The sequence below is a fragment of the Apis florea genome, unplaced genomic scaffold (genome assembly GCF_048593485.1).
Source record: "Apis florea isolate Af1SG1 unplaced genomic scaffold, ASM4859348v1 contig_3515_pilon, whole genome shotgun sequence".
NCBI classification, from domain to species: domain Eukaryota; kingdom Metazoa; phylum Arthropoda; class Insecta; order Hymenoptera; family Apidae; genus Apis; species Apis florea.
Window position 1 is genome coordinate 307,870 of NW_028256777.1, and position 14,244 is coordinate 322,113.

Here is a 14,244-nt window from a genome sequence, read left to right on the forward strand (position 1 = left end):
GTATATGAATGCCTATTTAAGATGCCTAAAGTTGCCTATTGATAAAAGAGAAACTAATATTATTATACAATTAAAGATATATTTACTACTATTTCAAATATAATATATACTACATACATATGTGTACCTGTGCGTGCACGAACATAAATAGGTGATTATATATTTTTAATACATACTAAACATAAATTGGCTTGTGAATATTTCCTTTATATTTGTATGGGTTTTATATTCAATGATAATACAATGTTTTAGAATGGCTTATTCTTACATGTGTAATATTTGTACAAGAGTGACTGTATTCTTTACAACATACTCCATGTTTTTGAACAGTATTCAATGAAATTTCTCAATGTTGTCTTAAATTTTATTTCATAGCCTTTTGTAATCCTTAAAATATTGCATGCGTTAAATTCAAGAAAAATTATAAGTTCATTTTATTTAGAACAATCCTTTTCCAAACTTGTGTATACTAAATTATGTTATCATATGTATACATTATTTTTAAATGATTTTATTTTACATTTTTTTTATATATTTATGATTCATGTGATATAGTAGTAAAATAGACCATTCATACAATGTTATAATATAATTTAATTATCTTTTGACATAAAATATATCCAATGTGAATGCATCATTAAAGTCAATTCTACAAATATATATAAAATACTTATGTATACTATATGTCGATATTTAAAATATACATAAATAATAATATAAATAATATAAGTTATTTTTTTAATTAAATTGTAATGATGCATGTTATTAACAAACAGAATAAAAATTATTTGAAAACAATTTGACTTATTTAAGCTTTTTTTAACTTTTTTTAATTTTAAGTCAATATTAGTCTTGTACTTTTTCAGAGTATAATTAAAAATATCTTTTTCTATGTCTATTTGTTCTTATCTTTTTATAAAACGATCAAGGCACAATATCATATCAAATATAAAGAATCATACATTATTTTTTAGTGTACAATTAAAAATTACATTCTGTTCAAAATTTATTGATGTGTATGCAAAGAACACAAATTCACCCCATATGATCATTTTTTTATTTTATTTAATAGTAATAATAATCTATAGAAAATCCATACATATACATACTAAATGAGATGTATAATAATATCGTTTTGGATAATATAATTAATTATGCATTTTATAAAAGATATACATATTGAAAGTTATATATTAGTATATGTTATATCATATATATATTTTTTTCATTTACTCTTTTTTTAAAATCTTTTATATTTTCTTTATTTTTGATTTTTTAACAAATTAAATATTTTTTAAATAAAGCATAATTTAAAAATTATTCAAAACGATAATACGAAATATCTCATTCTGTATGTAATCGCGTATGTATAAATTTATAAATCTAAATCATTTAATATTAAAATAGTTCCATTTGAATAATTGATTTTATATTTTTAATGAAAGATAATCGTGCGTGATTGATGTTAAATGATACACCAGCTGTGACTTCTTTTTTCACGTTAATGTTTTCCAAACTAATTATCTTGTTACTAATCTTCGAATCCAATTTATAATACTAGGTGTGTTGGAATATGACGTTAGTACTTCCATTCAAAATCATTGGGCATCTGTAGCATATAATTGAATTTTTAATATATTTATTTTATAAACATTTTTGAATAAATTTCCTGTTAAATGTTACAAATCAAAATATTGAAGTATTTTAATATCTAATTGTCTATAATTATTTAGAAAATATTTTAATCAAACTCATTATTATATTAATATTCCGATTAATCATTAATAATATTATAATATTATAATTTTATGTTTTATACAATGTTTAATAATAAATGATAAATGTAAAAACTAACTATAAAACAATTCCCTTTTTTAAAGAAATAATGTATTGTACAACTTCATATACAAATTATATATAACAAATGACAAACATGTATTTACACATTACGTATTGCTATATTATAAAATTATTACCGCTATATATAATACTTCGATAAAATAATTATCTCTTTCATGTTTGAAATTCTTGTTATTTGTTTTCTATTATATAAATTACAAATAACTAAAAACAGATGTACAGATGAAAAAATGGAATATTACCATTTCAATATTTATTGGACTTTTCCATCAATGTATGCCTTCATGGCAGTTTGACATTCTACAGAACACCAATGCTGAATTAGCAAATATGTTTCTGATTCTAATGCCGCATCCAATTTTTTTCGCAAACTGTGACGTAGTAATGCTTTTGTAGCTTCCATAGACTGAAAATAAATAAACAAAATATTAAATAGTAATTTAAAATACACATAAAGATATAGAAAATTCTAGATATATAATATAAATATTAATTAGTTTTATATATATAATTAAAGTAAAAGTGCAATGATGAATCGTTTTATTTTTATTTGTAATATAAGATGTCTATAAATTAAGTTTAATTTCAAATATAAAAATGTTTATTTTAATTTATTTTAATAATAAATTTTGTGTTACTAATAATAATTATTTTAGTTCTTGTATTATAATTAGCAGTAAAATCAAATGTTACATTTAAATATAATTAAATATATGTATTAATTAATTACTTGTATATAATTCACTTATTAATATCAAATAAAATTCATCTGTTTTACTTACAATAAATTATACATAAAGATATATGTAAAAATAATGCAAAATATATATTAATTTTATATTATATTTAAATTTTATTAAAATCTAAATTTAAGAATTATATTGTTTTTCTTTTTATAGTTCTATATTCTAATGACAAAATTAAATACATATAAATATAATTAATATCAATAAAAGTTTATGATAAAAATAACAGAAATAATTTTTATCTTATACCACATAAAACATTATCTTATATCACTTTGAACTGTAATTGCTTAGAATCATGTTATTGGAGGCTTCAAAAATATACATATAAAAAAAAATGATTTTATTACACAAACATTTAAATGTTTAGATTTATTATTATTATAAAAAAAATATATTAATACAAATATTTCGAAAAAATTTACTTTTTTATTTTATTATTTTTTTTTTTTTATATAGAAAAAAACATGTGATATTTATGAATTTTGTAGATAAATATAATCTGATTATACTTAACATTATATTATAGATATACTTTTCCAGAAAATCATTTATATATTTTTAAAAATAGAAATAAAAAAAATAGATTAGAACTACTTTATTCTGATCTACTTACAAAGGTTATTATTTTCTATTTAAGAATTCATGATATTTAATTTCAGAAACAACAATTTTATTAAATATAATATTCATATTTAAAGAATGATATCATATGTTATAAAAATTAATAAATATATTTATACATACCTGTGAGGATTGTTCACTCATAGCTTTTAAAGTTGGTAATAATTCAACTTGAAATTTATCAGGCCATAAAACTCGAGTAACAAGACCAGCTCTTAATGCCTCACTAGCTGTTAGAGTTCTTCCACCTAGTAATAACTCACTTGCCTGCAATTTTAATTTAAATTTGATTTAATATATATATATTTTAAAAATCATATTATATCATAAATAAATGTGATATTTTTATGTATGATATATTATACTATAATGATATAGTATTATATAATATTATACTATAGTATACATAATATTATATTATAATAATATAGTATTATTACATACATATATATACTTACAATTGCACTTCCTAATATATGTAATAAAGTAAATACAGCAGCACCTTCAGCAATTTGTCCTAATTTACCATAAGGTGTACTGAATGTGGCTTTATCACTAGCTATCACAAGATCAAATAAAGGCAACATTGTTACCCCCAATCCAATTGCAGCTCCTTGAACTCCAGCAACGATAGGTTTATTAAATGATGCTAGGCTTTTAATAAAATCTCTAAAAATATAAATAACATAAAATTTTTTAAATAAATAAATATAATTAAACATATAAATATATAATTTTTATTATAATATCTACATACTTAACAGCATCTGCCATTTCTTGGGCATGAATCCGTCGTTCTTCTTTATTTGTATGTAATAACATAGATAATTCAAGACCTTCGCAAAAACTACTACCTGTAGATGTTAATAAAACAACCCTGCAATCATCATCTTTTTTTAGAATAGATAATATTTCGCGAAATTCTTGCATCACCTAAAAATAAAAAAAAAATGCTATTATATAAATACAAATATATAGTTACAATAGAATAGAAAATATTAATTAGTTCTTTCATAATTTTATTACCTGTATAGTAAGAGCATTTCTTATTTTTGTTGAAGATGATGGTGTAAGTATTAATTGAACAAGATTTCCGTGTCGACGAACATTTATTTCTTTATTACTAAATTGACTTCGAGTTTCTACTTTTATTTTATTATTATCCATTTCTTGCATCTTAGTAATATTTACATTTACTGAAATAATAATATATATAATTTTATTGAATATTTCATTATTTTACATAAGATTATTATTATTATCATAATTTGCTAAAAATATAAAATTTTTTTATAAATTTTATAAATACAAAATGTTTTTAGTTTCTTGAAATCATTTTCACCTTTATTTTTGCGATTTGTTGTTGAATTTGCAGATCGACTTCCAGCATTTACTACTGATAGAGCATTTGCAGCTTCTGCAAGACAGGCTGAAAGTTCATCTTCTTCTTTGGAAAATTCTTCATTATCATCTGGTTCATTTGCTTTGGCAAATGTAACTTTACTTTTTGCAGTTTTTTTTGTCTTTGATGTTACCTTACATGTAGCTGTACCATTTGATCGTGTAATAACTTTTCCTAAGCCACTATTACTTTCATCTGTTTCTTGTGGTTTTGAATTTTTGTCAGTTTTTTTTGAATCTAACTTTTTAAGACGTCCAGGAAGAAACATTTTGTCTTCTTCGGTGTCAACAAAATCTATTCCTGTATCATTTTTTTGTATAGTTTTTTTTTTACTTTTTTTTAGATTTATTTTTTCATCTTGTGAATGTCGTCTTTTTGTAGATCTCAAAGAATGAGAGATTTCATCAACTTTGATTCCTTCATTTTTTTCTGAACTATCAATACTAACTCTAGGACTTCCAGATGCACTGGAAAATGAACTAGATGAATGTCTCCTAATTATAATAGATGCATCTGCTGCATTTCTTATTTTTGCAGGTAAGATAAATTCTTGAGACGTTAAATTTATTTGTTTTGTTGATACAACTTGATCTCCAATTTTCTTATCTACCTGCATATCATTTAAATATATAGAAGCTCTTTTGGATCTTGGAGAAACTTTTGATACATTTCCTGTTGAAGTACGTAATCTCAAAACAGCATTACGTACTAATTTTTTTCTAAGTTTAAGTTCACGCTGTACTTTTTGTATATCCATGACTTTTGCTTGAGATTTAGTAATGGGAACTAATCGTTTTTTATCTGGTTGTTCTACATCATATAATAAATTAACAACACCTTCATCTTGAAGCAATCTATCTATTTCATTAATAATTTTCTTTTTTGGTTTAGGATCTCCGTTATTTTCTGTAGATCGTTTTGATTTTGGTCCTGATTTCTTTGATGTATTTAATTTAGCTTTTAAAGCAGGAGTTTTTTTATTAGAAGGTATGTTTTGTTTTAATATCTTTTTTACTACTATATTTCGTTTAGCAATAGGTTGTGATCCCTTTTTGTTCAGATTTTGTCTTGAAGGCTTCAAAGGTATGTTATCAAGTTTATTTAATGATGGACCAACTTTATTATTATTTGTGATTTGTTTATTCATTACTTCATCTGTTATTGTGACATTAACTTCATCATTAACAAGTAACGTATTTTCCTTAGATACATGATTTGTTGATAAATTAGTATCAGCTGGAACTTGTGATTCATTTTCTTGCGATTGTTTTTTATTCAATGAAACTTTACCTTTATATACTTTTTGACGTTTTACAATATTTTGTTGTTGTTCATGTTCTCTAGCTTTTTCTGTAAGTTTTCGTTTCCTACCTGATCTTGATTCATCTATTCGTACATCTTGTTGAACATCTGTTTTTTTTTCTGAAATATGGGATTTAATAATCAAAGAAGATGTAGAAAGGTTAGATTTTGTATCTTTTATAAAATTATTTTCATTTATTAAATCAATATTAATAAATTTTCTTTCTGTGTTATGTTCAGATTTTTTTTTTATTTCTTTAGAATTTTTATTAGATGTAGATTTCATTGTTTTCTTTTTAGAAATTTTCTGTGTGTTTCTTTTGATTGGTGTAACAGGTAATTCTAAAAGTTGTTTTAATGCTAGCTCTCTTTCAACTAAGGGATCAAGTTTTGGTGGAGTATTATAACCACTTTGTTCAATCTTTACTGGACGTTTTCCTTCCTCTGTTAAAATTGGTGGTTTCAAATTAGACCAGTCAGGATCAACATCACCTTCCAATATTTCTAACAATTCTTTATTATCAGAATTGCTTTCTTTATTAGTTTCTGTATTATCCGATAGATTTTTATCACAATGAATAAGTGATTGAATATTAGGTTGAGGCAATGGTATAAGAGCTGGTAAAGAACTTCCTGGGCTACCTACTAATTTGCTTGACAATCTCTGTGTTAGTTTCTTAACAAAAAATATATCAGGTCGTGGTGGTGCTTCTACTATCTTTTGTTTTTCACGAAGTCGTTCTTTTAATGCTTCTGTTATTTCAGCTGATGAAGCTATTTGATTAGTTAAACTACGACCACGATTAATAGGGGTAATTTGTGTCTGTGATGATGAAGTTTGATTAAGTACAACTGTTTCGTGTGTTGTATTTTTTACAGACATTCCCACAGCTTGTGGTACAAAGTAATTTACTTGATCTTTAAGTGATGATTTTATATTATCTTGTTCTTTTTTTATAACTTGATTTTTATCTGGTTGTTTTTCTGATATTTGTATTTCCTCATTTTCTTTAATAATTTCTATAGCTTTCTCAACATCTGTATCTGGTTTTTTCTCAATGCATGTTATTTCTTCTTCAACTACTACAACTGTGTTCTCTTCTATCGCTTGTGTTTTTGTCTCATTTAATAAACTTTTTAATTCAATTTCCACAGTATCTGGTGTTTTAGATACTAATTGATGATCATCTTCTGCATTTTCATCACCCCAATCATCAAAAATATCTTGAATTACACTTCTTTTCTTTCTAGTTGTATCTATTTTATTTGTTTCATTTGTAGATATACTTTCTTCTTCTATATTACTAACATGTGTAGATGAAATAACTTCATTATGAATAACTTCTTCTTCTACATTAATTTTATGTAAACTACCATAATATTCAGTCTTGCCATTGCTATTTGTTTTTACTTGATCATCATATTTTTTTCCAACATTTTTATTCTCTTCCTTTATTTTTTCTGTTTCAAAGTTAATATCTACAGTTTCTGAATTATTAATTACTTCTGAAGTAGTAGAATTTATAGAATTTTTTTCTAAAGTAATATGATTTGAATCTTCTTTATTATCTTGTTGAACACAAGCTTCAGAAATTTCTGAATCTACAATTTCTGTTGAAATAACTTCAATAATAGTTCCATCACTTTCTTGGGTATAATCTATTAAATTAAATTCTTCATTTACAATTTCAGTTTTCTTTATTTCTTTTTGTTCATTAGAAACATTATTTTCATCAGAATTTATGGTATCATCCTTTTTATGTACAGTTAAAACAATATTTTCTTCTGTACTTTCTACAGTTACTACCATTACTTCTGAATTACTATTAACTAGTTTGGATAAATCTGAATCTGTATCTGTGACATGCAAAGTTTGGTCTTTATTATCAAATGTCTCACTAAGTGTTTTAATTAATGCTTGACATTGAACATTACTATCATCAACTGTATCTATGTTTAAAACTGTACAAACATTGTGTTTTTCATAATTTTGTTCATCTTCATTCTTGAATACTTCAACATTTTTTGTATTTTCCTTATCCAGAGATGTGTCTTCTACACATTTTAAGTTACTTTCATTTTTTTCTGTTTGATTAATTATTTTTTCTGTTTGATTTTCTTTATATTTCTCATTTTTTATACATTGATTATTATCAATTTGTATGTCATTATTTATTATTTCTTGTTTTTCTTCATTAATTATAACATTTTTTATATTTTCTGTTGTTTTATTTTTTTTATTTTCAATTTCTTTACTTGAATCTGTTATATCATATTCATTTCTTGATAAAACATTTTGAATTATATTATTCGTACATTCTTGCAAATTTTCTTGATTTTCAGAAATATTCTCCTTGTGTACATGATCAATATTTGATTTTGATACTAATGAAGAAGGTATATCTACTGTTAATGATAATTCTGTTTTATTAATATCACTCTGTATTTCATCTATTTGTTCCATGGTAAAACATCAAGATCGTTACAATTATTTAACAAATTATTGATTGTCCTGTCGAGAAAAAAACAAGTAATATCATTAATGTTAAAAAAAATTATAAATGAAATGATTAATTGAAGAAAAAATAAATATTAAAATATATTTTTTATTTATTTTATTAAACTTAAAGTAAAAAAAATTTGTTATTTCATAACCTTACATAGATTCTTCATTAAATCACATAAAAATAAACTTATCTTTTTCTCTGCCTTGAATAAAATAATTATTAACTTAATTTTGTATAAAAAAATTGAAATGAATTTTAAAAGTAAAATCTATATTAAAAGCTATGGAAGCTACTTTAGTTAACTAATACATTTCGATATTTCTTAGGATGATAGTAAATAATACCTTATAGACGATTTTTATACAATGATATGATTCATTATATTATTTTACAATAATACTACGTAATATATTTCAATTAATATTGTTTTATTTAGATCATTATACTGTTTAATAGTATATTTGTTAAATACGTAAAATGATTTTAATGGCAGAATGAAGAACTTACCAATCAGGACTACCATGTCCATACTGCATAGATATCCGTGAAAATTACACATTATTTATATTAAATATGTTTATTTAAAATTGCTTTCAAAAAAAAACAATTCTATTAATCAAATATTTTATATAAATCTTACTTTAGTAGATCTCAGAAGAAAACAATTACTTTCTTAAATCCAAACACAATGTTTACAGGAATGAAGTCGGAGGTTCATACTACTGTCTGTCTGTCCGTCTGTCTGTCTATCTCTCTGTCTCTCTGTCTTTCTGCTCTCTGTCTCTGTCTCTCTCTCTCTCTCTCTCCCCTTTCCCTTTTATTATTAATTTAGATATTCTTTTTTTAAGTTTTTTAATGAAATTAAAAAATTAGAAAACAAAATTTTTACTTATAATTAAAATTTTATATATGTTCTACAATATATAATAAAAATATAAATTTTATATAATTATAATTGATAATTAATAACATAATTATAAGATTATCATTGATTATCATTTTGATTTAATTATATCATAATTAAACAATGATAAATTCTTTTCTAATTCTAAAATATTATAAATAAATAAATAATATATTTACTAGGTTTTAAGTATAAATTTAACATAAATTATAAATTATAAATTATCATTATCAAATAAAAATAAGAAATTATTTTATTTAAAAACATATTATTGCTAAATTAATTTTGTTATAATTTATAAAATTAACAATAATAATTTCTACTTGATATGTACATGTATATTAAAAGAAATCGAACTTTAATCCATGTAATTAGTTTCATATATTTTTATATACATATGCATACATATTATTTTCATTATATACCAATAATATATATAATATATATGTACTATATTTTATACATACTTTTTTCATATATATTTTATATTTTCATGTATATTTTTTTTTTCTTTCAAGAAATTCTCTTTTTTTAATTTTTATATAATATGTTCCAAGTTTAGCATTTTAGAACATAAGTATAAACAGATTCATTGGAATGATTTCTTAAAAAAATATTTATAATAAACATTTCTAAGATTGGTGCTGCATTTTTTCTGTATAAATTGTTAATTTTGTCTATATAAATTAGAAAAAAAAAAAAAATAGAAAAATTTAATATCAGTAGCACCATCTCGTGAATGAAAATTGAAAGCTTCGATACGTAATTAGTAATGTAGGATATACAAAGAGGTATTCATGATATCATAAACAAAGAGAGGAACATTATGCGACAAAAACATGCAAACTTTAATTATATAATTATATATTATATATTAATTATATAATTCTTAATATCTATCTTAATATTATATCAGAAATATAACACTAAAAATTAATTAATTATTAATTTTCTACATTAAAAATTCTATATTTTTATTTTTGCAATTTAAAACTAAGATTTCAAATAATTTTCTACAATAAATTTTATTGAACAAATTTTTTTAATTAACTATTTATTAATTATTTATTAATGATTATAAGATAGAAGATTAAGATAGAAGATATCTATCACTTACTGATTACCGATTTGTAAGTAATTGAGTAATAATAAAAAATCAATTTAATATATTTATTTATTCATTAAACAAAAAAACAATTAAAAAAAACAGAAATAGAAATTTTATATGAATATAGAGAAAAAAATAACAGCGATGCATATTTAGAAATAAATCTTATAATAATATAAAATTAGTTATCAAAACGAATTGAACGTGGATTGTTATTCTTGATTAATTCTTATCTGATAATAAATAATTAATTAAAAAAATTTTTGTGTTGAAATTTTCAGGAAAAATTATTTGAATTTTTAATTTTAAGATATAAATTTTAAAGCATGGATTTTTTTAATAGCAAAATAGTAATTAAAAATATTAATTTTCAATATTTTGTTTTTAATATGTGGAAGATATTAAAAAATCGATAATCAAAGTTAGTATTTTATTCATTCATTTTATCTGTATCTTCTTGAATATCTCCTATATTCTGTATTATTAATAAATAATAAGTTGGAATAGTGTCGTAAGATGTCACCATAGATATCTAAATATGATAATTCTTCAAAGATAAGATAAAGTAGAAAATTGAAGATTAGTATCATTTCTTGAGTATTTTTAAAGAGAGATATATATAAAATTCAAGAGGTGGCGATAGTGACAAATTCTTATTCTTCTTTTACTGTTTTCTCTTGTTTATATTATTTTCATTTATGTCTAGTTTAGAGATGGCGCTAATTACCTAATTTTTAACCTATCTTTTTTTAATTATTTGTTATATTTATTTAGATTTGAAAAGTTCTATTAAATATTAGCTTTATCGTATATTTCGACTAAAATTATTGTTTAATGTAATTTTTTTCAATAATAGTAGATAAATTTATTTAAATAATGTGTCCATTTATGTGCCAATAAATGACAATAAAATAATTTTCTATTATTTTGTTTTCTTATCGTTGTTAGAAAACATAATATGTGAATCGTAATTTTTTAATTGGTTTTTTAAGAATTTAATTTCAAGAGTGTGTGTGCGTGTTATTTTCCATAATTGAAAACGTGATTTTAAAGTGCGAAAGTTTATCTGTATAATACAATATATATATATATATATATACACGAAGTGATAAGAGTTACGTTGTATTTATGGTGCAAACAAAATATGTATATTTTTGAAATTAAATAAAATTTTTATTTTTAATCTTAAAAATTTTTAATCTGATACCTTAATTCTTATCTAAATAATTTTATTTTTAATTTATTATTATTAAACTATCTTCTATATCAACTGAATCTCATTCTTTTTTGTAGAGTTTATTTGTTACTATATATAATAAAAAATTTTATATCAGTTAAATGGTTAATTGGTAATTGCGATAAATCTTATTAATCGTTCTTATCAGTTTTATATATTTATGAAAACAGTGTCTTTCATATTTTTTGATTAAAAAATAATTTTATATGTGACTTGCATTACGTACATAACCTATAACGATATTTTTATTCTGAAATTATTAGTGATTAAAGTAAAAAATGTCAAAAATTGTTATTGTTGGTTCATGCATGGTTGATTTTACTTGGTAAGTGACATAATTTTATAATTTGAATATCTAAAATTCATATTATGATATAGTTTACTTTATCTAGATTATATTTTTTGAAAAATTAAATCTTTATATTTTTTTAGACACATTTTATAGATTAGAAAAACATAGAATATGAATTCTATAGATATTAAAATTTATATTTAATTGAGTAATTATAAATTATAAATTACTTCTTTGATTAAAAAAATTGGTAAAAAAAATTTATTTTTTAGCTTTTCTCCTCGTTTTCCAAAACCTGGGGAAACAATAGTGGGTAGAAAATTTGAGATAAAATATGGTGGTAAAGGTGCTAATCAATGTATATCAGCTGCCAGGCTTGGTGCAAGCACAGCAATCATTGCTTCTGTACGATTTTTATTTTTATTTGAATCTCTAAAAGTGTGTGTGTGTGTGTGTGTGTGTGTGTGTGTGTGTGTGTGTGTGTGTGTGTGTGTGTGTGAGTTGTGTGTAGTTGTGTGTAGGTGTGTGTATATGTGTATTATAGAATATATTTATGGAACATTTTTGAAAGATACATACTAGAATCCAAAAAAAATACGAAAATGTTGATTGAAACTTATTTATAAATTATTAGCAATTTAAATTATATATATAATATATAATAGTAGTTTAAATTAAATTTGCGTTAGATGAAGTGAAATAAAGATAAAATGAGATGTTGATGTGATAGAGTTATCTCATTTTATTTAACGCAAATTTAAATTATTTAAATATAAATGTTATATAATCGACATTTTTTTATATCAATTTTATTTTTTTGATCTCTAAGCTTAATCTTTCAAAGATATCACATGTATATACATATATATATATATATATATATATATATATATATATATTTATTTATTTCTTTCTTTAAATTTAAATTGATTTTGTTATAATAAATTTTTTTTATAGTTAGGTTCTGATAATTATGCTCAAGAGTACTTAAAGATTTTTAAGAAGGAAAACGTAAATGCTTCTCATGTTCAAATACAAACAAATGTACATACCGGAATATCACATATTACGGTTATCGACAGTGGTAAGTAAGCTTTCTAATTCTATAAATTTATTTTCATTAATATTTAAAATATACGAAATTCTTCAAAATTAATTAATTTTAGGCGAAAATAATATCATAACTGTGTTAGGATCGAACAACTTATTAAGTCGCAATCATGTAGATAGCTCGATAAATTTAATCAAGAATGCTGCCGTTTTATTGTGTCAATTTGAAATACCTTTGGAAATTACTTTACACGCCTTGAGGCTTCACAAAAATTATGGTTAGTTGTTTCTCATGATTGTTTCTGTGGAATCTACATATAATAAGTTTTATAAAAAATATAATGCGATAGGTCTATCAATTGTAAATGGAGCACCTGCTATGAAAAATATTGACTTGGAATTGTTGAAACTCTGTGATATATTCTGCGTTAATGAACTCGAGGTATTAAATTATTAACAATTCTTTAATATTGTAATTTTTCTTTTTATTTAGATAAGATTAAAAATGAAAAAAAAATTAGAAAATTAATATATATTTATAGGCAGAAGTTATGAGTGGAATATCCTTCGACGGAGAATTGAGTATAGAACACATTATGAATAAATTGTTGGATATGGGTTGCAATACAGTTATTATTACTCTCGGTAAACAAGGAGCAATATACGCATCTCAGAAGGATAGAACTGTTAAAAAAGTTTTCACTGCTATTGTTCAGCCTATAGATACAACAGTATGATTTTTCTTGTTCAGTATAAAGAAATAGATTATACATTTGCCAATTCACTTTTTATATGTTTTGAAATTATTTGAGATTTATTCTTTTTAAATCTTTTTATTATTAATTTTTAATATTAATTTGATGTTTTACTAGTTTTTAATCGTTATCTAAAGAGAAAATTTCTATTCGTATTTAACAATTAATTTACAACATATCTCATTATAACGTATTACTAATATTCATGATATATGTTTAGGGAGCTGGAGATGCATTTCTAGGGGCTCTTGCATATTTTAAAGCTTATCACCCAACACTTTCATTGGACGAGTGTATCCGAAGATCTTGTATCATTGCCACAAAATCCGTATTAAAATTCGGTACACATGCAAGTTTTCCGTACAAGAAGGATTTATCGTCAGATCTGTTCATTTAAAATAATAAAATAATATATACTTTATATAAACGATATATAATATATACTTTATAGATCGCA

General features: G+C 22.3%; 2 protein-coding genes across 6 annotated transcripts; one reads left to right on the forward strand and one right to left on the reverse strand.

The window, feature by feature from the left end:
• Positions 1–59: 59 nt before the first annotated feature.
• On the reverse strand, positions 60–9,188 carry LOC100862962 (uncharacterized). 4 transcript variants are annotated; one of them, XM_012493118.2, is made up of 8 exons: positions 8,949–9,188; positions 4,573–8,446; positions 4,257–4,426; positions 3,988–4,163; positions 3,689–3,899; positions 3,354–3,497; positions 2,103–2,266; positions 60–1,609 (listed from the first exon to the last, which is right to left on the reverse strand). In XM_012493118.2, the coding sequence occupies exons 2-7, from the start codon at positions 8,396–8,398 to the stop codon at positions 2,114–2,116; spliced, it is 4,680 nt and encodes a 1,559-aa protein (XP_012348572.1). In that variant the 5' UTR covers positions 8,399–8,446; positions 8,949–9,188; the 3' UTR covers positions 60–1,609; positions 2,103–2,113. The 4 variants fall into 4 exon arrangements, with proteins under 4 accessions (XP_012348572.1, XP_086769906.1, XP_086769905.1 ...); XM_086913780.1 differs by lacking the exon at positions 60–1,609 and having other exon boundaries at positions 1,866–2,266; positions 8,949–8,971; positions 9,082–9,170; XM_086913779.1 differs by lacking the exon at positions 60–1,609 and having other exon boundaries at positions 1,866–2,266.
• Positions 9,189–11,512: 2,324 nt separating this feature from the next.
• LOC100863194 (ribokinase) lies at positions 11,513–14,244 on the forward strand. 2 transcript variants are annotated; one of them, XM_003698262.4, is made up of 7 exons: positions 11,513–12,015; positions 12,255–12,387; positions 12,940–13,066; positions 13,149–13,310; positions 13,383–13,474; positions 13,575–13,763; positions 14,008–14,244. In XM_003698262.4, exons 1-7 carry the CDS (start codon positions 11,969–11,971, stop codon positions 14,182–14,184), a joined length of 927 nt encoding a protein of 308 aa, XP_003698310.1. In that variant the 5' UTR covers positions 11,513–11,968; the 3' UTR covers positions 14,185–14,244. The 2 variants fall into 2 exon arrangements, with proteins under 2 accessions (XP_003698310.1, XP_086769917.1); XM_086913791.1 differs by having other exon boundaries at positions 11,526–12,015; positions 12,944–13,066.

Bases quoted from the DNA above. Each gene is read 5' to 3' on its own strand.
- LOC100862962 (XM_012493118.2), bottom strand. From the start codon at position 8,398: ATGGAACAAATAGATGAAATACAGAGTGATATTAATAAAACAGAATTA. The intron at 3,900-3,987 runs GTATGTAGATAT...TTATATTTTTAG, and splicing joins GAAATGGCAGATGCTGTTAA to AGATTTTATTAAAAGCCTAG. The intron at 2,267-3,353 runs GTATGTATAAAT...ATTTATTTTCAG, and splicing joins TGAGTGAACAATCCTCACAG to TCTATGGAAGCTACAAAAGC.
- LOC100863194 (XM_003698262.4), top strand. From the start codon at position 11,969: ATGTCAAAAATTGTTATTGTTGGTTCATGCATGGTTGATTTTACTTG. The intron at 13,311-13,382 runs GTTAGTTGTTTC...ATAATGCGATAG, and splicing joins GAGGCTTCACAAAAATTATG to GTCTATCAATTGTAAATGGA. The intron at 13,764-14,007 runs GTATGATTTTTC...ATATATGTTTAG, and splicing joins TTCAGCCTATAGATACAACA to GGAGCTGGAGATGCATTTCT.